Source organism: Rhea pennata, chromosome 3, assembly GCF_028389875.1.
Source record: "Rhea pennata isolate bPtePen1 chromosome 3, bPtePen1.pri, whole genome shotgun sequence".
NCBI classification, from domain to species: domain Eukaryota; kingdom Metazoa; phylum Chordata; class Aves; order Rheiformes; family Rheidae; genus Rhea; species Rhea pennata.
The window spans coordinates 15,381,893-15,408,994 of NC_084665.1; the positions used below are offsets into that span (position 1 = coordinate 15,381,893).

Here is a 27,102-nt window from a genome sequence, read left to right on the forward strand (position 1 = left end):
CGGCGCCGGGGCCGGAGCGCGGCGCCGCCGCCCCGTCATGGCGCCCGCGCCGAGCCGAGCCGAGCCGAGCCGAGCCGAGCCGAGCCGAGCCGAGCCGAGCCGAGCTGAGGCGAGGCGGCCGCGGAGAGCCGCCGCCGCCGGCGCCCGCCGCCGGCCACGTCTGCTTCCGGCGCGGCGGCGCGGCGCGACGTCACGGCCGGGGCGGGGCCGCAGCGCATTAACATCCGGGGCGGCGCGCTGGGAGCCGTTAGCGCCGTTAGTGGCGGGCGGTAAGTGAGCGGCCGCGGGCGCTTTCGCGGCGCCGCTCGGGGCCGAGGGTGCCCCCTGGCCCGCCTCGGAGCTGCTTCCCGCGCCACCTTCCCGCTCCGGCCGTGGGAGCCAGGTTGGGGGAGGCCCGGCCCAGCAGGGCCGCTGCCCCCCGTCCCCGCCCCGCCGCCCCCCACCTGGGGCTGGGCACTTCCCTCCCGCCGGTTTCGCCGCGGCGTTTCAGCGGGTCCAGACCGGGGGCTCGGAGCCGCCGCGCGCGGCGGTGGCGGTAACGGCAGCTCTTCCCCGGCCCGGAGTGTCGCCCTGCCCGGTCCGGTCCGGTGCGGCAGCCGCTGCAGCCTGGGCCTGAAGGGAACGCGAGCGCCAGCGGGTGGCGCTCCCCGGCGTGTGGTTCGTGCCTAGTCTGTACCGGGCTGACCTGAAAGCAGATCAGGCAGGAAAGGCACCGGAGTTCCGCGTTATCGATGAGTTTGGCAGGCCTTACAGAAATGAGAACTTCTACCAGGCTAGGAGTAAAAAGCTGTCAAAAAGAGAGAATTTCTGGAAAACAAAGGTTGTCTTAGATTTATAAACTGATTATATACGCTTTTGTACTGATGTTGCAGCTCTGTATTTGCAATGAAATTGGGATTGCTGGTGAGAGATTTTTTTTTCTTTCTTTTTTTCTTTTTTTAGTATAGAAATACTTAAGCTGACTTCCAACAAATGAATGTTAGAAACAAAGTACCCGAAAGGTCTGTGTGGCTTACAGACCTTGCTGTGATGCTGAGGTTACTACTTACCTGGACTTGTTAGAAACTGATTAAAATCTAGATATGATTTTAAGAGACCTCCTGCCCTTGAAGTTTTACTGATTTTTATAGGCTAACTTGTGAAACAAACAGAAAAAAAATCAAGCATTTCTTTTCAGATTTTTTTTCTTCTACTTGTAGAAATCAGTCACTAGAATTCTATACTTTTATAGTTGTCTGGTCTGTCTACTTGATTCTGATGTTGTGTGGTTGTTTTCTTTATTCTTTTCAAATAAATCTTTATGAAATTAATCCTTTAAGGTAAGTGGCTGTGATGCTATCTAACATGTATTCTGCTGTGCTTTTATTATGAGAAGGCCCTCTAAGTAGAGGGCTTACTTGTGACTCTTGAAAATGAAATGCTGTGATTTGTGAAGATTAAGCAGTGATAAACCAGATAGGGACTACCTGTTACGACTCACTTACACAACCAATAGAAAAGTTAAGATGTTTTTAAGCCCTGATGTATCTATAACTTTTTTGAGAAACTAAAATACCGAGCTCATTTTTTTGTACAATACAGTTTTATTCAGTGTTAATAATACAGGTTGATGGAGAAGCTATCAGATCTTGTTCTCAAAGCTTTCTATTTGAGGAAACAATTTGTAAAGTTCATGTGTAATTTGTGTTAGTGTAAGTAAACACATCTATACTATTTAACAGTGAGGACTGTAGAAGTACTGTAACAGAATAAATGAACTTTACAGATAAGGGAGAAGTATTTCCCTGAAAAATAATAATACAGTAATTGTCAGAGTTGTTGGGAGTTGCAGGGGCTGGCTGTCCCGTGGGGGCTGGGGAGTTAGGAGATGGGTGGTAGCAAGGCTGGCTGAGGCAGTGGCCCCATCCCACAGGGCCTGAGGGAGGTGAGCAGGGGATGGCCTGGGCATGGTAGCCTGGGTCAGCCAAGGGAGGGCCCTTGTGATCACCAGGGAAGTCCATGGTGATGAGGCAGGTCAAGCTGGGGAGTTCTGTCTGCAGGTTGGGAGTGCAGATCAGCACTCCCATCAGCAGGCTGTGTGTCCAGGCACAGGTGCGGCTGCGCTGCAGTTCAAGAAAGGCTGTGGGTGTGAGCTTAAATTTAAAAATCACTTCTGAGCCAAAGGTGGGGGGAAACCTCTGGGGATCTGTCTAGCTTTTTCTCATGGAGCTCCAAGCCTGACTGGGTCTTCTCAATCTGCCCTCTCTTATCGGAGAGCTGACCTTGAGTGCAGGGAGCTAAATTCCAGAGTAGGCAGGAGGGAAGCAGGACTGTTTGCTTAGGCTTTGACATCCATACTTCATGTGCTTTTATGTATTTAGATGTTTTTAGCATGTATTTCTTTTATTGTAAGACAGCTGTTGTTCATTTCTCCTTAGATCTAAAGGTAGAGGACACTTTTGAGAATTGTGTAGCTCCAGTAAAATGCGATAAATCACTTTTTGGAAGTCTGGTAGAAATATGTATTTCTTAGGACAGTTTTACAGCTGTCACATTCATGTACTCGGCACCACAGCCTAGTGCAGCTTCTCCTTCTCAGAGGCATAGAGGGCCTGTGAAAGTGAGCTTCCATGCTGGAGTATGTTCACTAGTAGAACATGTATTAGGGATTTGTGTTGGAGCCAGTGCTTTTCTGATGTGTATAGTATCACTTGCAGTCTTTTTCAACTCACTAAGTTATTAAACTTTAGGATACTAAATTTTTTTTCTGAAAAAAAAATGCAGAAAGAGTGTGATTCTTTGTCTGGATGATAAAATAGCAGGTGAAATTTCTCACTGACTAATGTGAAGTAAGGCACATTGGACAGGAAAACAATTTTAACTGCACCTCTACAATGAGCTGACCATGGTCACTCAGGAATGAGATTTTGAGGATAAAATAGATGTGTGTAAATGTTAGATTTGGTTGTCAAAAAAAAAAAAAAAAAGGCAAATTGAACACTAACAACGATCAGAAAAGGAATAGGAAAAAATAAACCCATTATTGTGCCCCTGAAAAAATGCATATTATATCCATTTTGAATACTGTGGGAAGGTCTGGTCCATCTCACAGGGAAAAATCAAGGATGAAGTAGATGTGGACAATGTGCAGTATTAAATGGATGATAAAGATACAGAGTAGCTTCTATATAAACAATAAGTAAGTAGATCAAAATTCTTCTGTCTGGAAAGGAAAGGGCTGGGGGAGATGTGACAGATCTACGAGGTCAGGAGTGTCACACAAGTTGAAAAGAGAATGGCTGTCTCTTGCAGTACAAAACCAGGGAGGTACTAAATGAAGCTAGCATGCGTCACAGATTCTTCAAGTAACACATAGTTATTAACCTGTAGAATTTCTTGTCACAGGATGATGTGGATGCTAAAAGATTATTTCAAAGAGAAGATCAGATAACAACTGAAGATGGAAAGAGTTATTAAAAACTTAAGAATTCACTCTGACTCAGTAGGCTCTGTAGTCTTAAACTACATTTTGTAGTAATGGGTAGTGCTTGTTCTGAATCTTTTCCTGGTGCATTGGCTTCTGCCATGATTGGAGAAGAGATGTAGAGCTGGAAAAATCCAGTGGCTTCTTGAATTTCAGAAGAGTTAAGGTGTTGCACCTGCTTTGGGCTTCAAACATATCCTTCTTGTACAGAGCCAGTGCTGACATCCCCATTTACAGTGGGGATGGTATCATATGAAAGGCCTAGAATTGCAGACAGCACGATCTTTCTATAAGCCTCACAAAGACATTTTTGAATGATATGGGCAGGGGGGAGACTTCTGGAAGAGACCTCTGAGATGTTTACAAAACAAACAAAAAAAATCCCATAATGCAAATACAGACAAAGATTTGAGTACTATTGCTCTTTAGTTTGCTTAAATATATCTTAATCCAGATACAAGGATTTTTTTTTAAAAAACAAACATATAAAATGAGAAACATTTGAGTTCTTCCTTTCTGAATATTGGCTCTTATGTTTAAGCAAGCAGGAGTTCTGTATCTCATGTATCTGCTGCAGCTCCCTTCTGATCCCTTTCACAAACTTAGATTGAAAAGGGGCCTGGTTCTGTTGCATTTTTTCAGCAAAATTATTACCTATATAATAAGCATCCTGTTAGAGACAAAGCAAGCCTAGAAACAGAATCTTTGTGAAGGTTTTATAAGGGTTTATAACTAATTATGGAATGACTGCAATTTAGGCAGCTTTAGTTCTTCGCTTATTTAGAATTTTCTCTTTATCACATGGACATTGACAAAGAGCCAATACTACTGTATTTTCCATCTCACTGCTATTAGTACTAATTATCTACTAGGTTCACCCAGTTGTTTGGTTCTAGTACTCTAAATACTTACCTGCCAGTCCTCATTCTAGAGATTCAGAAGACAGGTCCGTGTATGGTCAGTAGCAGTCAAAAGGAAGTGTACTTACTTATGTAGAGTTAGACATTAAGAAAAGAGTAAGTAAAATACTGCATATTCAGGTTACAGATTTAGATAGTCACAATATATTTAATAATAATCTTGGTATCAAGTGGTTAGGTGATCATATACTGGAATATCAGGTATACTTTTTAATGTAGGCTTTTTGACTTTTTATTCACTTTGTAGCACAAATAAAAGCAAACTGTCTTATTGCAGTCTTTGTATAAATCTTAAATTTTACTATGCAAGTTAAATTCATATAGGACTCTTATTTAGGAGATTCAAAAAGAATTTACAGGTATATAGCTATATATTGCTAAATAGTAATCCCTTTCTGTGTAGAAGATTGCACATAGATAGTTCACAGTATCATGAGGAGATGAAATCTCAACCAACTGCTGAGCAAGTTGCTTTTCATACAAATAGACTTTACTGTGCAGTCACAATGAGGAAGACCATTTTAGCATACTAATACATACTGCCTCCTTCATGCGTGGAAGGACGGAGGGACATGAATCTTTTACTCCTAGGGAGTAAAATTTGACAACATGGGTGATTCTTGTTTCCTCAGACACTGATTGGAAACAAGTTTAGAGGTAGTTTAGTCTGTGTGTATATATTATGAAATTGTATTGCAAATCTCTATAGTTTTGTCATAGATCTAGATACAGTCCCAACCAGTAGGGAAAAAAAATAAAGCATGTGAGATGCAATAAAAATCTTGTGGCAAGTAATGAATTTGAAAGAATACTAGGCTTTTGTAGGTGATTGAAGAGGGGGAAGAGTCACAGCTCAATCCCATACAGCAAAAACAAGTGTATAGTTCCGACGCTTTAGTTAACTCTATGTTGCTAATATGACACAGTTTAAGATTACATAATAACAACTAGCTCATATCATTTTTCATCATTAGATCTAATAGCATTTTTATAACAAGATGCAATTAAGATGCCCATCGTTTTCCTTCCTATTGGCAGTAGTCTTTAAATAAGCATGAAATATCTGGAAACTTTTAACACCATTAATGTGAGACGTTTTTATTGAAGTTCTGTGCACAGACTGGAATGTATCATGACAGATATTATTGCAAGTTTTATGAATCTGGAATCAAATAAACCCACAATGTTCTGAATATGATTAAAGATACAAAATTCAGAGCTTAAATATAGATTTAAAGTGAGAATCATCACTGTTTTTTGGATCAATAGTGAGTTTATGCATCTTCTGCCCTCTCTTAAGGAACAGGATAAGCCTTTGAAGAAAGAATTAAAAAATAATGTATAGACTGGACATGTCCATTTGACATGATTTAACTTTACTACAGCTTGCTTAAACTTGAGGTAAGCAGAAAAAAGGAGATTTTATATATGTAATTCTTTTTTATATATATACTTATATTTTTAAGGGAGAAATGTTGGTATTTCTTTGCAACATTTAAATGTTCTTGAAGGAAATCATAACATTTTTTGGCAGTTAAGTATCTAATAAACACTTAAGAACTACCATTTAAGTCAAGGGGAATAAATGTGTGTGTAATGGAACATGCTTATATTAATGTTTATTTGGGTGCTGACTATCACTGTAAATCATCTGTGTGAGCTCACTCTAATTCCCTTTTCACTCATCTTAATGACTGAAGATCTACATCTTCAATCTATAGAAACATACATAGTCTTATCTATAGAAACATGAATATTCTGATCGTGTTTCTGTCCTGCTGTACAGCTAAATTTGTTGAGATTGTTTTTCTACTCAGTTATGTCCATCTTACACATGTCTTAGTGGAAAATCAAGACCTTTGAAGCCTGAAGGCTATTCCATTAGTTTACAAGAAACTTGATGTGTACTAATGGAAAAATGGGGCCTCAGTACATATGATTTCACTAATATGAAGATTTGCTTCTGCAGTTTAGACTAGATCATCAAGTGATACTCTTATCACGTGCTCTTAAAATAGCGACATTAAACCATTAATTTTAATCAGTAGTTTCTAAAAAGGACTATTTTTCTCAATGAATGCATGCTTAAGAGATGCCAGAAGTGCCCTAAAATTAAAATTGTTAAAATAGTCTGAAAGTGTTTTTTGGCTAAATATTTTCAGCAGTCAAGTTATCTATAATTTACACTTAAATTTTAATATCCCACAATCTACTCATTTGGGTGCCTTTTTCAGATATTTCTCTGTAACATTCATTTATGTTCTGTTGGCTTTTTTAGATGGCCAAGTAAAATCATAAGTGTGTTATGTTGATGATCCTGATATTTTCAAGCAATTACGAATACAAAACAGTAAGATGTAAAGTCGAAAAAGGGACAACCTGTGTAGTAAACATTTGGTTTTTGCAGTTACTGATGCAGAATGTAGGCTTGCAAGCTACAACAGAATACATACACTTTTTCTGTTTGAGAAAATGTGATACTATGCGATATTTGAAATAGGACTTTTCCTATGTTAACATACAAAAAAATAGGGGTTGCTAAGGGTTAAATTAACTTTTAAAAATAACTTTAAATTTTGAGAGGCAAGAAAAGTTTTTGTTGGGATGAAAACCCCATTTACTCAAAGGAAACCTACTAGCCTAAGTTGGTGTCTTTCAAACCTTATTTGATTGTATGTCCATACAACACACACAAGTCTACTGAAAATAGAATTCCTTTCTTAATTACCTTTTTGTCTGTGAATCCCTAGAAGATGGTTGAAAATTGACTTCAAATCTGTCCTAAAAGATTGGCTGATCTTTTAAAGAGGTTACAACAGCATCCAAAGGCAAATAGCAAAGATGAGAATTTCAGAACATTTGTGCTGTATTGTGCATTCAAGTCATATCCTTAGTTATTTTAACATTTTAGCTTTATTTTTTTATATTAATCTTAAAATGAGGCACCCATATGATATGGCTTATTTACATCAAAGTGCCTTGTGCTTTGATTTTTCAGGGGCTTGAAATAATTAGCCAAGGAAAAGTATTATTTCCTTGACAATAGAAGTGTGTCCTCTGCTTCTAAGGAAAAGTAACATGCAAAAGGTACGACTACTAGTTCAATGGAATAACTTAATTTCAATGGAGTTGAATCTTGGTATCATAGAAGTGGTGCATTTACTATGCAGTTCACAATAAATACCTAACATTTATCTTTTTAGCTGCACTGAGTTCCAATCCTGTGTTCTCAAATCAGAAAAAAACCTATCACTTAAATCAGTGGGAGTTACATCTGAATGCAGCCTTCGATCTTAAAAATAATTTAAAGCTTTTTGCAAACCCAAAATCAAAAATCTTCAAAGAAAGGGTGGCTAAAGTGATTTCCCCCCCCCCCTTTTTTTTTTATAATGAAAGTTGTGATCTTTGGATAAGAAGCTAATATACCAAATTCAAACCTAAAACCTGCTCCCCTTTTCTAGAGAGTCTTGGAAGAATGATTTCTTTATAATGATTTGTTCTAATGAGTCTTAGCTACTGTGTTTTGAATGCAGTATTAAATAAGATAGCGTACAGATAAATTAGCTTCCAAGTCATTTACCCATTGTGTAACAAAGCCATTTTTAAGATGAAACAAGATCATAAAAGTTGACAATCTTTTTTATATGCAATTTAGGTTTTGATGTTTTTCCAAGAGTTCCTTTACTAGTTTTTCTAAGGAGAAGAGATGCTCATCTACATCTTCTGGTACAAGATTTCTAATAGAATTAGCAAGTTCAAACAGGTATTCTGTGTTTCTTCCACTAGGACCAACTGCATTAAAAATCTGTTTAGCAATTTCTTCTAGAGGTGCTGGACCAAGGTAATTAGGGTTATCACAGGATCCAATATATAACAATACATCAAATGGTGCCATTGATGTGTCTTTTGGATAGAAATTGACAGTTGTAGTCCTGTAGCCTCCTTTCTCTCTGAAGTCCAGATACGCCTTTACTTCACATTCTTGTCCAGCTGGCAATCTATAAGCAACACCCCAAACACACTCCTGTTGACATAAGGAAAGAAAGACCAAGCAGGATTTAAAAAGATACTCACAAATGAATGTATTTCTATTTTTTGTTAAAACCATCTTAAAAAGCTTGCTTTTTTCTTTTGTTTTCAGTCTTATTTCTCACATTGTTCGCAGAAAGATACCCCCTCCAAACTAAAAGCTGTTTTGTTTAGGAAATTTTCATTCAAACTAATAGTTATGTGGATTTATCAGGTACTCTGATGCTGATGCCTTTCTTGGGAAACAATTTTGTTGCAGTAAAGTTTGAAGTAGTAAATAGACTTGGCATGGGCTTTTAAAGACTACTGACTAAAGAGATGGCAGAAAGAATACAACATACTCTCTTGATCTAAAAAACTAGTGCAGTGAAAATTAAAATTGTAAATAGTGTCAAATTCAAAGTAATTTTAATCAGATCCTTTCTCTGCTCCATTACAGTTTTACTTCTATTTTTTTCACTTGTGGTAAAGTTACTGCACTTAAGTTGAACTCAAGCAGGAGAAAAAGTTGAGATGAACCTTCATTTTGCAAAACTAAATTTGACATATCCACCATCTCAGCAAAAACTGTTAGCATAAATTTCATTGTCTTTCAGAATCTGAATGTTTCTTCATTGTCTTCACAGAAAAAAGCTTCTTACTACTGTATTATTTTAAAATAAATGATAATCTATTTTTGTCTGTTGACATCATCAAATGTGGATTTCTTCTGCAATTAAGTTGATATAGCAGTGGGGTGTGTGTGTGTATATACATGTATACACACACACATGTATATTAACAATGACTGGGAATGTATTGTTTTCTTCCTAAAACTGGATTTTAGTATTTAGCCATGGTATTAGACTATCTGTTTGGAGGGATTTGCAATGAAAACCATATGTTGGTCAAAGGCATTTTATTACTTAAAAAAAGTGTTTTTTTTTTCCTTGCATCCTCTGTAGGTGGCTACACTATTTGATGTACTGTGGCCAAGAACAGCACTAAGCAGTACAAGAATGGGTTCCCTCCTTTCCCTCACCTGTTTGGAATGGGGGTCAACTTCAGCTGTCTGTGGGAAACATTAGTTCTTGAAACAGTCCCTTCTGTGGGGATATACTTCTTTGTTGACAGGAAAATATATACAGGCATGGTGGTAATGGGGATTTCATAACTTTCGTTTAAAGCAGATACATACTACTAGTTCATTAGGCTTTGAGTGTCAGGGGATGGAGAATTACATACAGAAATCTGACAAGGAGTATGTTCTCATTTTCCTGTGTGGTTTCCCCTTAACTGGCAAAAAAAAAAAAAAAAAGTGGAAAAAGTTGAAATAGTTCTCTGAACTAGATGTTTCCAAACTACTGTGTGTATCACTGGCGAAAAATAATCTGCTTTGAAAGGATTAATAGACTAGCACACAGCTGAGAGCTGGCACTGCCAATGAGAGTACCACTGCTGTTGAAGCCATGCTATTTGGGGGTTGGGGGGAAGTAATAGCTGTAGTCTACTAAGATGCCTTCAAAATAAGGTTACCTTTTTAAAATGCAGAATGACTAACTGAAATTAAAGCAAATTATTTATCTCTTTCTTGTGCATCAAGTGATTCTCTGTTCATATCAGTTTCTGGAGAAAAGGCGGGAGGGGGAGAAAAGCCAACGATACTAAGCTGGTTTGCTAAGGCGGGGGGGGGGGGGGGAAGGTTTCCATGGCAATGAGTTTGTTGCTCAGTTTGTGGTGTTAAACAACAACCAAAACCATTCTTTGTTTATGTAGGAGTCTGTGTAACATAATGGTGCCCTACAGGATAGGAATGTAGAAAAACACTTACTAGAAAGGTACAGAAAATCACAGTGAGAAACAGTGCACTGCTTTTTGCTGGGTTTGCTAATTGCAAACACAGCTGAAGTTTACAATTACCTCTAATCTTACCTCTATTTGCTGCTATTTTCAGGGAAATGTCAATGTTAAAGCATTTTGTTTTGACTAAGCAGTAATAGCTTGAATGCTATATCAGGCTTAAAGCTGACTAACATGAATATTTGTGGTAGTGGTGAATAATATATTGATAAGATGGCATTATCATCATTTTATAAACATGCAACCATAAAAAATTACTACTACCAAAATGCATATCTTAAGGCCGTGTGTTGTGTATCCTTGCTGTACCTGTGCTTCCATGCCACCCTTCCTTGCTTCCTATCTTCTCTGGAGGCAGTGCTACCTGCAGGGATCCACTCTCTCGAGGTGGTGAGAAGCCTGATGGACACTAACAGCACGACTGTCCACAGCTGTATGCATGGGGCACTGAAGATCTGCTGGGGTGGGAAAGCAATTGTAATCCCCAGTGCCACCTTGGGCTGCACCTCCCTCTGAAGAAGGAGATCTCCTAGGAATAGGGCCTCTTGCTTTCTCCTCAGAGATCTGGGCAGTGAGAGGTAATGAGACCTTTGTTCATCGTCCCCTAAACTAGATTCTCTCTTGTACGAAAAGTAACATGATTCTTAGTGGAAGTCTGTCTCAAATATTAGTATGAGGAGATTTAAATTTTAACATCTCTTTGCTCTGAACTTTACAACTTTGTGCATACACCTAGGTAACAGAGCAGAGGCTCCCTGGCCTAGTTGCATGCAAGGTTCCCAAAAGTCAAAATAAACAGAGTCAAAAATACATGTACTTGTTTCTGGGATATTGTAAGGCTCTTTCTTAAATGAATACTCTGCCATGTACATAAGCAAATATTATATATTCTTATCCTAAACTGTATTTGAGAAACCTTAGGTGTGTGACTGTATTGTAGAACAGAGAAGATTCTAGCCCTCAGTAAGATAAAAACAAAAGAACAAATATTAATATTTTAATATGAATAGTGCACATATGCCCTTAAATTGGCAATAATTTGGGATTTAAAGCAGTCTACTGTTCAAAGCCTCTCTGAATCAGAACAGGGATTTAAGCCTTGCTTTCCCACTTTGCAGATGAATATCCTAACTATGAGTGTGGATGCAAGCAGAACCCTACTTGATTTTGCTGCCTTTTTTCATTTTTTTCTTCCTCTCCTTCAAACATTCTTGCTTTTTTTAATCTCAATAACAAATAGGGAAAAAAACTTAAATGCAAGATTTATGCAGAACAGAGGAACAATTTTCTGCCTAACTTCTATGCCATACCGAATCCTAATCATACGTGTTTTGATATTTGATAACTGTTTCTAAAATGCAACTGGTAAAACTGATGCCAGGAAGGGTAAATTCAAGTGACAGATCGAGATGCTTTCTCACTAGTGAAGCATTTCAGTCTTTAAGCCCAACTGCATTATGCTGAACAGGGCTTGTGAAGGGGGAGGAAGGTATCTGAAAGTTATTTGTTCTTTACTTTGAAAAATGACTTCTTAGTTCATTTGTTTTCTCATGCGTAAATTACTGGGCACCTCATAGACTGAGGGGAAAAACTGTCACAAATGCATGAAGGTCTAGGACTATACCATGAAGTGACTACACTATAAAGAACATAAGGGAGACTGGGTACCTATCAGTGTGAAGTAGTCTATCAAGTTTTGGAACATCGGCAAGGTTTTTTTACGTATATACTTAAAAGTGCACTGCAAGTGCTGCCTCCACTTCATTTTTTTTCTTGCTTCCATGGTTTACTATAATAAATCATCTTGTAATAAAGTCACTGATTTAGGAAAGACATTGGAGAAAAAATGTTTCCAAGTATTTGAGAACTCTCATAATTTTAACCAATGGTCTCTTGATAGCATAGCACTACACTAAGGGCCTAATCCACACCACTTTTTAGGTGATGTCTAAAATTAGTAATTGAGGGCATCCAATACTCCTTGTGATTACAGGCTGTAAGAAAAAACTGCTACTGAAGCTCTAAATTTGGAATGACTTTTTTCAAATTTTACCATGTGTAGGTTATTACTGAGTGTTCTAAAGGGGATAATCAGTGTAGGGTATAAACTTTAAATGAAAACTATGACACAAATAATAGGTTTTAATAGGTAATATTAGAATACTTAAATATGGCATAGCAGCTATTGCAAGGAACAGAGTTCACCTGCAGTGTACACTTCTATGAAGACTTCATGCAGTAGTCTCCCCAGGGCTTCCTGAAGTCTAACTTAATCCTTTTATCCTTGCTTGTGAGCAGTCTAGCCAAGAGCCCTCTGGTGGGAAGACTCCCTAAAAAGGATTGCAGGTAGTTTTAAAGGTAGAATCTTTACTGTGGAGCAGAACTAGATATTAGTAAAACTTAAGCCTAGGTATTTTTACTTTATAAGTAGAAAAATCCTAATTTTTCCTATATCTTACATGACTGTAAGCATAGGCCTTGTTTCATTCTGTTTTTCTGTAACCTAGGCACCTCCCTTGCTAATGCTTCCACTGCACTTTTCTAAGCAAGTGAGACTTGAGTAAAAGTTCAAAAGATAAGCAAGAATTGTACACTTAGGTCCATAACCTTTTTTTCTGAACAGGAGCTTACTTCACAATATTAAGTAGAAACCAAAATCACTATTCTGGCATTTATATTCTTAAGTATTTTGTTTATGTGTGGGGGGGAAAGGCTATCATTTTTATCACTGCAACATAATCTTGGTGTGTTTCAGTTTTTATTTTAGGCAGGCAAGATTATGGTTGTGATACAACTTCTGTCTAATACTGGGACATCCTCAGGCACTTCATGTATGCTGAAAGTAAAATTCTGCAGTCTTTATAACAGGATAGCTGCAGTGACTATTCAAGAAAATGCTTAAAAACATATCTTTGGTAATAACAGACCCAAACCATTCCAGTTGCTTAATTTGGGTAGATTGATTTATTTTGAATAGTCAATCATTGGTGCAATTCCAGAACTTTTGATAAAGATGATTTAATTATTTGCTTAAGGAGAAGCAAAGAAAATGGAGACTCGCTACACGAGTTTGGAATGCATTACGAATTTCTGTGCACTGGAGAGTAAATACTATAGATAAATCAGTCATACTGTACCTCAGGGTCTTCAACAAGGGTCACAACTCTTCCAGGCTAGAATTAAAAGAAATATTGCTTGTTCAGTTAAAAGCTTTCACTGTAAATCATCAGCAACAAACATACATTCAAACAACGGAAAGTAATAGAAGGGCAGAGAACTAACCCAAGAGTCTCAAGAAAGTGCAACTCTTTGGATGATTAAGGCCCAGTTTGTGTTTTCTGAGATAAAATTTTTGATCTGTATTAGATTAACAGAACTGGTAATAAATAAAATGTATTTTAAGTGGAAAATGCCTGCAACATAGAAGTTAATTTTAACGGTAGTAATAAATTGGGGAATTTGAATGTCCTTGCTTTGTATGTGCTATTCAGATTCAATTCTATTTCCATTTAAAATGGTGGCAATAACTCATTAATACAAAGCTATCTTCAGTGCACCTTCCTCAGTCATGTTGCTTCTCCTTAATAACTATGCTATTTTTCATCTCTAGAATGATAATGAGGTGGACTTTTTAACTTGCATACAAAACTATTACTCATGGTCATAGGAAATAACGTAATATGTAGAAATCTAGCTTGCATAAAACAAAGCAAGATTATTACTGCTTCTGGCTTAATTCACACTGAGTGAAATAAAGCATCAGCTATACACTAGGACACATGGCAATCCCTAGGTTTAAAAGCACTTAGATAATTGCATGTTTCTGAAAACACAGGGCAAAGAAATCTAGTAATTTTTAATAAGAAAAAGCTCATCCTGTTAGCACCATATTATGCAGATTTGAACAAACAAAAGTTTAAAGTGCAGAAGACTCTTGCCTCTCTTCTAGCTCATTCTCCCTTACTGGGTAGAGGGAGAATACTTTGGTAATGGCCTATTTTTCCGATGAGTTACCTTACAGGAAGAGTAAGAAGCATATTTCCTCCTGTTACATTGTTAGGAATTTTGTTTATTCCTATATGGTCAAAATAACAGAGCTGCTCTCATAGGGCAGCAATTAATCCTGTGTATCCAAACAATAACAAGAAGCCAAATCGGTAGGTTTCACAGAATGGTGATTGGCCTTATTGTCTAAATTTAAATGCAGTTGTCATTGTGCTGCCAACAATAGCTAATCTAGGATAACAGTTCTATGTATTTCTAAGTTCTAATTAAAATAAGTCATCAAAAATCTGTTTTACATTTCTCCGTTGGTTTTAATCTATTTGCACATTTATTTGAGAATACTGACCTTATAACTGTACTTCATTTCTAATTTTTGTCTTTCTCCTGCATTATTTTTAAGGAAAATACATTTCAAGTCTTGCATATAAAGTTACAACTGCATTAGAACTCACTTTTCCTTTTTAAAATTTGCATATACCAAAAGCACAAGTTTTTTAGCTTCATTGTACACTTGCTAATTCATGTATCATTTAAAGACAGTGACAGTGAAAATGCTGAAAAGACAAATGTTGATATTTTTCTGTATAATTTGGAGAATAAAATGATAAATATAAATTCCAATTAAGATTTTAATCTGTAGTTTAAAATTACTAATTTTAGTTCCAGAATAGTATACAAGTTTCCTTGCGTAGAGGTAAGGAGTAGTGGAGATACTAGCATTCATTAAGTTTTAGTGTAGGATAGAAATTTATTTTCTTAGGAGTTGTAAAGATGCTAATCTGAACTGAACTTGAATGCATACTTTCTATTTAGTTGTAGCTGACTTTCAGCCTTGGATTACTACATCATTTTAGTCTTTTCTTAGGACTTAATATTACAGTTTTATGGACATGTCCAAGAGTATGCTCTTCTATGAGGAAGCGACAAATAGTCTTAGCACATAGGAATAATGTAAGGTTTTCACCTACACTGAGTCAATGGAATGTCATGCTTTTTTTTTTCCATAGTTTAAACAAAATGTGAAGTTTAGTTTTTGCAGAAGTTGTGAATAGATGCCATCAATTGTAGTTGTTTCTTGTTCAGTGTTAGGTGTTTTGTAAGATTAGCCTGTCTTATTTATAAGCCCTAAGATGCTGTGTTTTTTATTTTTACATTTTAGGATGTGCCAGTTCTCAGCATCAGCCATCTATTTCTGATCTGATTAATTCAGTAAGGTAACAAAACTAAATACTAAAATTACTGATGTTTGTGTACACTGAGGAAACAGCTCTATTTTGATTAATCAAAATAACTTAGGTGTTTGTTTGGAAAAGATGAGCAATGCACCTGTCTGTATAGTCTATTGGAAAATGTCTCTGTCAATAAAGTATTTGAGGCTTTTTTTTGTTTTTCAGCTTAATCTCAAAGAAAGCTAGTCAATGCATTCCACACTAGTACGAAGGATTTATTCTTCATTAGCTATACTATTGAGTGTTTATCTGTAGAGTATATCCTACAAATCTAACTGGACAACAGGGGAAGACTGATCAACTGTTTTGTATAATGTTTTAGGTTGGACAAACTGGGAACAAACACTGTCAAAAATTGCCATACTGGGAAAGACTAAAAGTCAGTTGGCTAAGCATGTTGTCTTTTTTTATGCTGTCTTCCTGAGCAACTGGTACCATTAAAGAAACATACACACAATTGTGTGGGTGCACATGCACGCATACCTTGTTGGGGGTATGTGGGTGTGTAGGTATCCACACATATGTGAATGCTGCGTTCCCTGATACACTTTCTCAGCTCTGACAGTCGATGTCTTTCTGTGTTAAAACCTAAACCTGTGTCTTTCTGTCTTAGTTACTAATAGTTCCCTTTTCTGCTGATTTGTCTAAATAGTTTTAGTCCTTTAATAATATCATGGCAGTGAGCTTCACAATTTAATTACATGTTTTATTAAAGTTTTTGTTTGTTCTCTTTAGGAATTGCTTCTTGATAATTTTAAGTATCCCTAGTTCTGATATTAGGAAAAATAATTGATCCTTGTTGTCCACTCACTTTCTCTATATATTCTGTCTTTTAAGATGCAACTCTCATGGCTACTCTTCCTTTGTTTTCCAGAGTTCATCTGTATACAGAAGCAACCCCTTACCTCTGGTCAGGGTGACTGCCCCTCTCTGGACTCTCTCTCTCTCTCTCTTTTTTTTTCTCTCCCCCTGCTCCCCCCGCCCCCGTCTAATTCTGCCATAATCATTCTGAGATGCAAAGTCTGGTATTCCAGGCAATATTCAAGATACAAGTGTGCTATTGCTTTGTGTGCTATTCACTCCCCTCCTAATTATTCATTTCCTAATAATAATAATGAATCACCTGTGTTGTTATTATTGTAAAGGTAGATTTTTCTCAGAGAACTATCCATTTCCCTAGTTGACAGCTAATGCACCACCTGTTGCTGTATATGCACACTAATGGTTATGTCCACAATGCTATGAATAGTTAAATTTGTCTTTCATTTAACTGCGCTACCTCTCAGTATTTTGAAATCTTTATGCAGTTTTTTCAGTGAGTCTTAGATTAAGATACACTTAGTAATTTTGTATTTTCAACAAATCTGTCACCTCAATTTCTCCTTATTTTCCTGGTAACTTTCAACTATATGGAACAGACAACTTCCTTTAGAGTTGTTCCTTCCACTGTGAAAGCAGATCCTAAACCTTGTTTTTTTATTTCAGTTGTGTTTAATACCATTTTTCCCCATGGAAACTCTTCCCCCCCCCCTCGGAACCTTATTGAAAACATTATAAAAATCAAGTCTCAGAGCGTTTTTGACTTCTAAGCGACTTTTTAATGGATTTGTAAGGTTTCTACAAGAAGCCATATTTTGTTTGAGATGAGTTACTTTTTCTCTGGATTAGCAAGTGATGTATACTTCATTGGCAGCTTTACTCAGGGATTAAAAAAATTTTTTTTTGCCCTTCCTTCAGGGGACTGCACTGACCATACCGTTAAGAGCTCTAGGAGGATTCACTGGTATGCCATGCTTCACTCTGCAGAAACCATAACTGGCTCAGGTTGTCAGTGCTCTTCCCAGTTTCCTCAGGAGGAGCCATGGTAATTATTTCTGCCTTGAGTGTTATGACTGCCATGTAGCTAGGCCAGCAGTGATACTTTTACATATGTCCATGTGATACTGGGATGGCTCTATCATTTTTCTTTAAATGCATTACAAAAGTGTATGTGTGTGTATATATATTTATATCTTAAGTTTTCCACATGGCTACTGGGCTATTTTTTTTCCCCATGTCTATTAATACTACCGTAACTTGTTACTCAATACTGGTCATTACGGTTTTGCAAATTACAGATTAAAGAAACATTCTGTGGTAGGAAACAACTTTCTCTTTATCCCTATTACCACAGATACCTGTATCTGAGGCCTGAATGTTAAATGGAAGGGTAAGTACTCTTCAGATATGTGATGCAAGAACAGTCTGTTTGTCTAGGGAAGGACGAGATACTTATTTTACTGGTTTATAGTATCTGCCTTGCATGGAACTACCCAAAATAAACACCATTAAGGAACTAGGGGCATTACCTTTGGTACTGAGTAAGAAAATAATTCTATATACCATTAGCTATATAATATAAATCCAGGCCATATTTGTGCCCAGGGAGTACTGGCAAGGGGAAACGTGAATGATTTCCTAAATCATGCCTCTGACTGAAGGATTTGTATGAGTTTGTTCTGTGCAGCCTGCTGCCAGGAAGACCAAAAAAGGCAGCTGTGCGTTGGAGCATGCTGAAACAAAAAGGAAGGTTTGGGGCCTAGCATTTCTAGAGCTTAGGGCCATCACCTCTCTGAATCAAAAGAAATTCACTGCAGACAATTAATTACATCTTGTTTTAGCTCTGTATTTCACTTCAGGCCCTCAATCATACCATACCCTAGAGCTCCCAGATGAATTCCTGTGTTAACTGCCTGTGACAGGAGTCATTAACAACATCTTTGAGGTCTGCAGTAATGGAAGCAGCTGTTACTCACTGTCTTAGATATTCATGTTGGAGGAAACCTGCACTGCTGCATGAAAATCAGACCAAAGATCGTTTAAGGCTCTGAATCGTTTTGGCATCTCCTCCAGTGCTTTCCATAATCAAATTTCTGCTACATTTTGATTGCAACCAAGTAGTTTCATTCAGATGCCAACCTATGACTCTTCTAGATTTTTACTGACCTGGATTAAGTACAAAAGGGGAAAATAGCATTAGCATGTTGTAGACTCTACACTAGAGGCTATGACAGTTCTTCTGGTGGAGAGGTTTTGTTAAGTTACATTGAGATAAAGTTCCCCAGGACAATCTTGATGGCAGTTTAGCTGATGTGTCTTGTGAAAATAATGGGGTAAAATGGAATAAGGTCTTCCACTGCTACACTGTTTTCAGTGATACTGTACCACTGCTCAGATACTGAAATAACTAAATACCTACTGAAGGACGAATCAATTAGTTTCAGCATCTGGGTATGAAAATAAGTTAGAACAAAAGGAAGTGTTAATCAAGCTAAAGTTATTTTTAAGTTACCTCAAAACCTTTTTCTGAAGGGGAGTTCAAAGTATGCTAATAAATAGGAATTCAATAATTTAAATGGTTTCCTTCAAAGCCTGTGTTTATTTAAACAAAAAATAGCTTTTTATATTTCCTGTGACTCACTATGGTCTAATAATAGCTTATCTCTCTTCTTCCCTAACACCACTACTGGCAGTCATTCAACAGGAAGAAACTGTCAGAGGTAAATGAGTATATAAAACGAAAGCCAACTGATAAATGCTAAAAGTCATGCTGGAAAACAGACCTAATTTGGGAAGATGTCTTTCTATTGTGATATTAGATACTGCTTTCAGTGTCTGATGAACATTTATAAAGATGCTATTTAAAATATGCTGTAAATACTGCAAGACAGTCATGCCTGGGAAGTGAAAGGATTTCTTTAACATGAGATTGAGATCTTCCTGAAGAAATCCAAAAATTTTGCCATTTGAACGCTGTGTACTGACTGGCCAGCATTTCCGTGGCTGTGTGTGTCATGTGAAAATTCTGCAGGAATTAAAGGCCTAATTTCCTCAACAAATAACACTGCAGGTATTGCAGAGCTAGAACACTATTTACTCAGTATATTAAATTACACAATATTCTCCTGTTTATGACATTTAACTGCAGATTTGAAGTTAAAATGCCTTTTTCCTCCTTAAATTAAAGGTAACTTAGTGTTTATTTTTGACACATACTTAAAATCTCAGGAGTCAGATTCCAGAGTTATTTTCTCAAGAGTGGCATTCCTAGCTTTTCATTTCTGAAGAACAAAAAGTATGGAAGTATACGAAGACTAGCAGTATACTGCTAACAGCTTCACAGAGTATCTTATTTGGATAATTTGCTGATGAAATGTTTCTCCCATTTCACTTTCAACAGACTAAAAGCCCAACATTATTTTTACGTAAAACTGAATCATTCAGTAATTCTATACAAGCAGAAACTCATAGGAGTTTTCATTTGGACATTTCTAAATGGAAACTCTGCCTGCAGCCTTATCTGTTCCTGACACCCCACCGCAGTGGGATAGTAGTTGATGGGCCACTCCCAGGCACGCACACATGCCGTAGATCTCTCCACCACAAGGATCCCAGAAACAGTGCAATGTAATACTCAGCTTTCCACTCCAGTATTGATGGAGCACAGTGCAATCTGAGTATTTGATCAATGAAATGATGCGGTGGGGTGGGGGGAATTGTATAAGCTTGGTACATAGTAGTGAACATGTGGAACTCCCCTGGGAGTTAACAGTGGGTAACAGACAACTGGAGCTGGTCTGTCTTTTCCAAGCACAGCTAAAGCCAGTTTCTGACAGAGCAAGATACAGAACTAAGGTTCCCTGAATGTCAGACTTGCAATATTAGTTTCATAATATGGCTGAGTTTGACTGCTGTCAAAAGTGCCATATCTAGCATTCATGTGATCAAAAGCCAGCCAGTTTAACCAGGGATGGGCGTAAACAACATGTCTGTTGGTTAGCTTGCTTTTTTTTTTTTTTTTTTTTTTATTTTTATTTTTTTTTTTTTTTTTTGGTGAGTTCAGGGAGTGTACTGGGCAATTGAGTGCCAATGCTAGGTCAAGATAAGTGGCAAAAGCAAGTTATCAGAAGCTGGGAGGAAGGAGGATTGTAAGGAGAGGAAGTCAAAGTTCACTCTCCTGGTAGAAACAATCTTTTAGTTTAATTCAAGCCAATTTGTAGTAATGCTAGCTTCACACTTGCACCTTTCAGTACATTTACTCTTAAGTGATATTTTTCAGCGGAAGCATGAAGAAAGAAATTTCATATCCCACAGTAAAAAAGGGCATAGCTGTAGCATGGGGTCCTAACTTTGAGTAGCACTGAGATACAGCTCCTTTATCTTACGCCAAACAGGCCTTGAAGCAAACAGGGCATACAGACATGTACACTTAAAGGGTACTCTTTAAAGAGTATTGTCAAAAATTAGAACTTCCCAGAGTAATACATCTGGGTAAATCTGTGCCCCTAAATTTTAAACTAGTTGAGAAGGTCCAAAGTTTGATAGTTTTAACAAATTTTGGAACTTGGAAAAATGTTCCAAGAACTGGAAGATACCAAAATAATTTAGTATTTAAAAGTGTAAAACTAATAGCCTAAGGAACTGTAGATTAGTTTGATTATAATTGGAAGAAAAATAGAAGGATAATTACTTTGAGAATCTTCTCAAATATTGGAGGCTAAAAGTACAACTAGCGAGTATGAAAAGCTAGTTATTTTAGGGTTATTACCCTTCTGAAAACACTTTTGCTATGTATTCAGATCTTTCTAATACAATAGCACTTTCTTAGTAAGGTTTTATGACCTGGCAAAACTTAAACTGCTTTAATGTAATATTTGGACTAATCCAATGAAAATCTTCTATTTAAATAGAGCTAATGCATAGATTGCAGTATATTTTGCAGGAAACAATTATTCCTGTTTTGCCTTCAAAATTTGTTCTAACAATATTTTTTCTAATTTAACATCCTGTAAACTATAAAATGCAAAGTGATGTTTAATCACTGTATCATATCTAGTTAACTCTTTTACTACAGCATAAGTTGAACAGCTCTAAGTATAAGTACAGGGTCGTTGTAATGCTAAACTGAATTTTGTACTAAAAGGTTGCAGCCATTGTTGTACATGAAATGCTCTGTGGGTTTTATTTTTCGTGCTGACTGTGGAATGCTGTAGCAGCTAGTGTTTTCAGGAGAGTGTTTTTTTAAAAACTTGTTGGCTAGTATGTTATTCCTGTTCTTCAAAATGTGCTAATACTGGAGGACCAGTTTCACTTGTAATTCACCCACCAGGGACTGATTTATCTCTGATGTAATAGAGGTTTTAAGAGTTTTACAGCATTATATGTATTATTATGTATTAAGTTGCTGGTGCTAAGGAAAAGTGTGCTTTGTCAATGCTAAGTATTTATATAAAGCATAAGTAAAATGATTTAACCAGTTTACATAAATAATAAGCTGTATCCTTAATCTGTCTAAACAAGAATTTAAACAGAAATAGAACAAAGAATGAACCTCTGGAGGCTTTTTTTTTGTTTTAAGGTTCTTTTGTATGCCTACAGAATATGGTTCTGTGCATGATCTTGACTGGAACAGAAATACAAATGTCTAAGCTCTTGGGGGCAAAGTTTATTGCAACTGGTAGTAACCTGGCGTGACTGTTTTGCAAGACTTTCGATATATGCACACAGTCCCACTAAGTATTCCCCTGAATTTCAACTAGCCCAACAGAAGATAAAGCAGTGATGTCTCCAAGGACACTTGCAGAAAAGAAGAAAGAAGCAGCCAGTTTGGGTTTTGCTTCTTCATGAAGCTTAATGAGAAGGACTTGCTGTACTGATTTTTAGCCTAGTTTCCTAAGGAAAGGAGGCTTATAGGATCACAATTTCTCTTTCTCCCACCCTAACAACTTTTGCCTGTCTGTCAATTTATCCACATTCAACAAAAACAGGCATTTCACAATGTCTGTATGAAAATAATCTTTGTAAAAGGATGATTGGTAGCTGAGAAATACCTAAATTAGTGTTTCCACTGAGAAAGTGAGTGATCAGCAAGTCTCAGCCAGCCACAACACATGCTGTGCCCGTGTAGCAGGTGAGGTTACGGCGATGGCTGAGAGAAGAGCAAAGTTTTGAGAAACGAATTACATGGGTGAATATATGTAAGCTGGGTAGGAAGAAAACGTAAAGCAGGGGTGACAAAGGAAAGTGGTGCTGTTGACGGTACTGTTAGCACAACATGGCAAAGTGTTTTGGGGCTGAAGTTCAGAACTGGGACAGCTGCATTTACACCCCCAAAAACCATCATCTGGGCCTGAGCTGGCTTGCAGATAATCTGCTTCTCTGCAGAAAACTATTTTTTAAAAAACTAGACACCCAGTTCATGCTGGTACCTGAAGCATGGTAATTTTCATCAAAGAAAACTGATCATAGGAAGGCTTTGTATTATCTTTAAGTATTGTGCAAGTTATGGTGTTTGAAGCACTGATTTGTGCTATTTAGGATTGAATGAAAACTTCTTCTATGCTATAGGTAGCATGTTGTATTTTATTTTAAAGAGAAAAATCCTTTTGTTTTTTTTCTGGGAGTGCTATGTATTAGACTGGAATTAACATGGTGCCAGTTAGATGACTGCTTTAGCAAACATCAGGAATTTGTTTTATGATATTAAGCTAGCATTCAAAATAAGTAACTTTTAGAGTGCTATACTCAAATATCAGAATATGTACATTAATGATCACTTTGCATTTCTGATGACTTACTAATTAGCAGGACATGTGATTGTAAGTAAGTTTCGCCCCATCTGTGTTGTTCTTCTGACTTGCTGGATGCTTCTGTAACCTACTGTTTTTTAACATTTTTTGAGTTATTTAGAATTATATGAAAGTGATAGCCTTAATATGGGGAGGGTGATACGGGGTTTCAAATCTTAGTATAACTATATTATTCTCATTTTCGAAGGACTTGAAAGTACACATGTTCTTATGAAACTGGAAATGTTTGCTTTTGAAATTTTAGTTTCATTTTATTGCCTTAAAAAAAAATTTTTTTTGCTCCAAATGGGAGATGTATCCTCTGTGAGTGTTAATTCTGAAGTAAAAGTTAAAGAAGAAAGTGAGGTGGTTACTCAGATCCACACTTTTGATGTTTACTTAACCAGCCTTTTCTTTCAAAGCAACAACCCCACACTTGCAAAACAAAGTATTTTTCCCCTAATTATTTAGATTAGTGCCTATATTAACTCAGTTAACTCAATTATTTTTCATCTATTAAAATGTACAGTATAAGTCAAATTTGAAACAATCCTTAATACTTTTCAATAGAAGACTAGAATAACTGGAGTCAGAAAGCATCAGTTGTTCTTAAGAGATGCTTCTAAGTTTTTTAAAAAAATGATCTGCAAGCACTGCAGAAATGTAGCAAATACTCTTAATATTCAATTCCGTTCAGTTATTCCCTATTACTAGTAACCTTAAGGCATTACTTTGTGTCATTTCAAGTTAAGATACATCTCCCTCTTCATGCTTGCTCAGTATGTAATATAATTAACACCAAATGTTGTTCAGTACAAAAATGATCGATTTGGGCTAATACCTATTTTGTAATAAGACACTTTGAATTGCATTCAGAACTGGTAAGGTGTGCAGATACTAGCAGTGTGGAGGAGAGGCCAGGCTAACAAGCTGCGCCGGGCTCATGAGCTGGGTCTCTGTGCTAACACCACTGGAGCTGGGAGGTGGGGAGGGCAGAAAGGTTGGAGAACAGCTCTAGGAGTTTGAGCTGAGGAGTGGCGGCAAAGAGGCAGCATTTTTGAAGGCGCGGGGCAGAAGGGAAGGTACAGTGGTCCAAGTGAGATGCAAATATAAAAAGGGCTGGCAGTCGCTGATAAATCAGGACAGATCTATGTCTGAGTTGGTACCATTACTTCCCCTTCCCTTCCTTGTTCCATCAGTTGTTGTTCCGTCATGTCTCTGTTTATTACAAATGCAGGACTGGTGTTTAGAGTGGACAGATGAGTTCCCACGAGCCTCAGCAGGTCTCCAGTGGGAGGTGGCACCTAACTGTATCAGTGCACCTGAAAGGGTAGAATGAGGTGATACTTGTGGTTACTTCCTGGGCAGAGGTGCATTCCTCTAATGCCCGTTCATCACTGCAGCATTACAGACTTTTTAGTAAAGAAACACCAACGAAAACTTGTATTCCTTCAGCGGAGAGGCCAAATTAATGTTGACTGCTGCAGCAAATAAGGGGCTGGTTTACACAGATGATGAGGCAGACTGGTGGTGTTTACATATGTCTAAATAATAGCTATCCTGCTATGTAATCAGCATTTTTTTTTCTCAGAGAGTCATTGTGGGGTTGGGAACATTTTAGCCACCCTTACAGTATTTGGATCTGGTGTGATTCAGAGAAAGATCAGTTAACCTGCTTCAGTGCGAGATGTGAAGAGGAACATCCATATTTTGTAGTGGTGTGTTTCCCTCCAGTATTTGATGTGAGAAATGGATTTCAGTTAGAAGCAACTGTAGTAGCAGGATAGATTTAGTTACAAAATTATAATTACAATACTTGGATATGGAACTTCTAGAGCACATAATTTTCGAATACTTTATCTATTTTAAAGTATGACATAATTTCATGTTTTGCAAAAATCCTGTAAATTTTCAAATGCATATTTAAATTCAGCGTTAATAACGCTGTACAACTCTGCAACAGGATTATTCAGTAATGCAGGACACCAAAGCAGTGACACTCAAGTGATTCACCAGCCGCAATCTGGCCTTCCTTCCCTGGAGGAGTAACAGCGCGCGGGCTCGCTGCATCGTGACACGAGCTGCGTCGCACCTAACCCGCCGAACAGTGGGCGTGCGCAGTGCACTGCGCAGCGAGGGGCGCGCTGCCGCCGTCGCCGTCGGGAGGCCCGAGCAGCGGGGCCCAGGGCCCGCAGCAGGCCCGCTCCGGGCCTCCCGTCGCCGCAGCGGCGCCGCTTCCCCCTCGCCGGCGGAAGCGCGCAGCGCCCCGAGCGCGGCCGGCCGCGGCGCCGCCCCGAGCGCGGCGGGGCGGGCGGCGGCGCCTCACCTTGCCCGGCACCCCGCGGTGGTCGGTGCTGCCCTGCCAGAAGCGGCGGCTGTAGCCCGGGATGCAGCCCACCATCTTCTCCTCGTAGGGGAAGTCCACCTTCCAGATGAGGGAGCCGTAGCCGAACACCCACATGGCTGCGCCGCCGCCGCGCACTGCGGGGCGGAGCGGCCGCTGCGCACTCGGGCCGCGCCGAGGCGCCGCCGCCGCCGGGGAGCTGCTGCCCGCCCCGCCGCCGCCGCCGCAGGCTGCGCCCGCCTGTGCGCGCTGCCGCCCGCCGGCGGGAGGGCCCGGGGCTGCCGCTGGAGGCGCCCGGCGGTGCTGGGCCGCCTGCAGCAAGGCGCCCGTGGCCTTTAAAACGCTCGTGCGAAAACACTAACGTTTCTGAAATGCGGGGTGCTTGGAAAGGGTTTTTGTGACTGTGCTCGATGACCTTTCTCTCTCTCTATCGCTCTCCCCCCCCCCCTTTGAAAAGACCTCGCACAGTATTCTGAGCATTCGCGCGGCTGGACTGCCTGAGGGACAGCTTCAGCCACCGATGATTTTTCTCCCATCTTCATAGAGCCTCCCTAAACCGTAATTACTGCTATTAATTATTTTAAAAAACAATGTTATCATTTCACCAAATACTCTAAGCATATCTGTCTTTTTCTTGGACCAAGTGTCAGTCTGGTAGAGGTGTCCTACCCGGGAAAGCAGTGATTGCTTACAAAGAGAGTGTGCGAATGAAACCAGTACAGCACTGCTCGTTGGTGTATTCCCAGATTCTACTAAAATAATGTGGTTTAAAGGCCTTCTGGGTGAGAACATGTTTTACTAAAGTGCTTTAATGGCTATGAAAGTGTATAATGTTCTAGCAAAATAGTTTCACAACCTTAATTTTCTGAGGTCTTTTTTAAAAGTAGTGATTTTGTTTGTATCACAGGAGTCTCATATTGTAAGTAGCTTAGGGTTCTTGTGCATAATACCTCTCAGGGAACCTCTAAATTGGGTAAAAATAGGGGAAGCTTTTTTTTCCTTCTCCTTGAAAAAACAACCCCCCCCCCAAACCTTAGTGTGACAGCTTGGTAGGCTAACTTATCTTGCCTGTAATGGGAGTAAATTAGCTGTCTCCCTACCCAGGGCTGCTGCTGGGTGAGTTCCCAAACTTGGTCCTCTTCAATTATTGCCAGGTGTTTCTGAACTACATGTGGTCTGCGGTTTGGGAATATCTCTTGACACTTTTGAGAGGAAGTCTTAACTACCAAAATAGCTTGAATTCTTCCATTTCTTTTTTGTATGGGGGGGATCTTAGGCAAGTAAACAGCACTGAAGGCACTGCGGCACTTGGTTTTTTGGGCTGGCAAGACTTAGGACCTTGGTCAAAGCAATTTATCTGTGTCTCAGTTTCCTAAAAATAATAGACTATTTCTCTAGCTCATGGGGTTGTTGTGAGAAACAAATAACCACAAAGAAAAATCAGTTTTTGATAACTAGAAAGAAAAACGCCAACCTTCTGTCCTCCACTGGGCTTGGCAGCAATGTCTTTCAGTCAGGATTAGGCGAAGATCTGTTTCTGGGAAGTTTCTTCTTATAGAGAATATTGTGAGGCTTTTTAGGCAGAGAGGTATTTCCCTAGGTCTGCACTCTTTCTGAATTCAGGTATTATTTGATTCGGTCATCTGGGAGTTGGATAAGCTCTTAG

The 27,102-nt window shown here is 38.6% G+C and overlaps 2 protein-coding genes across 7 annotated transcripts in view; one reads left to right on the top strand and one right to left on the bottom strand.

The window, feature by feature from the left end:
• Window positions 1-231: 231 nt before the first annotated feature.
• Window positions 232-27,102, top strand: part of ASB3 (ankyrin repeat and SOCS box containing 3) — a 54,724-nt gene continuing 27,853 nt past the window's right edge. The window contains exons 1-2 of one of the 5 annotated variants that reach the window (XM_062571693.1): window positions 15,415-15,470; window positions 17,223-17,349. The gene's annotated coding sequence lies outside the window, so the exon portion shown is untranslated. Of the gene's footprint in view, window positions 270-15,414; window positions 15,471-16,369; window positions 16,396-17,222; window positions 17,350-25,911; window positions 25,995-26,176; window positions 26,219-27,102 lie in introns of those variants that run through there. The other 4 variants (XM_062571694.1, XM_062571692.1, XM_062571695.1 and 1 more) reach the window with 4 other exon arrangements.
• CHAC2 (ChaC glutathione specific gamma-glutamylcyclotransferase 2) lies at window positions 5,455-25,617 on the bottom strand. Of its 2 annotated transcripts, XM_062571697.1 has the most exons (3): window positions 25,419-25,617; window positions 13,389-13,424; window positions 5,455-8,407 (listed from the first exon to the last, which is right to left on the bottom strand). In XM_062571697.1, the coding sequence occupies exons 1-3, from the start codon at window positions 25,551-25,553 to the stop codon at window positions 8,024-8,026; spliced, it is 555 nt and encodes a 184-aa protein (XP_062427681.1). In that variant the 5' UTR covers window positions 25,554-25,617; the 3' UTR covers window positions 5,455-8,023. The 2 variants fall into 2 exon arrangements, with proteins under 2 accessions (XP_062427681.1, XP_062427683.1); XM_062571699.1 differs by lacking the exon at window positions 13,389-13,424.

Bases quoted from the DNA above. Each gene is read 5' to 3' on its own strand.
- CHAC2 (XM_062571697.1), bottom strand. From the start codon at position 25,553: ATGTGGGTGTTCGGCTACGGCTCCCTCATCTGGAAGGTGGACTTCCCC. The intron at 13,425-25,418 runs GTGAGGCGCCGC...TTTTAATTCTAG, and splicing joins ACCGCGGGGTGCCGGGCAAG to CCTGGAAGAGTTGTGACCCT. The intron at 8,408-13,388 runs GTACAGTATGAC...TTATGTCAACAG, and splicing joins CCCTTGTTGAAGACCCTGAG to GAGTGTGTTTGGGGTGTTGC.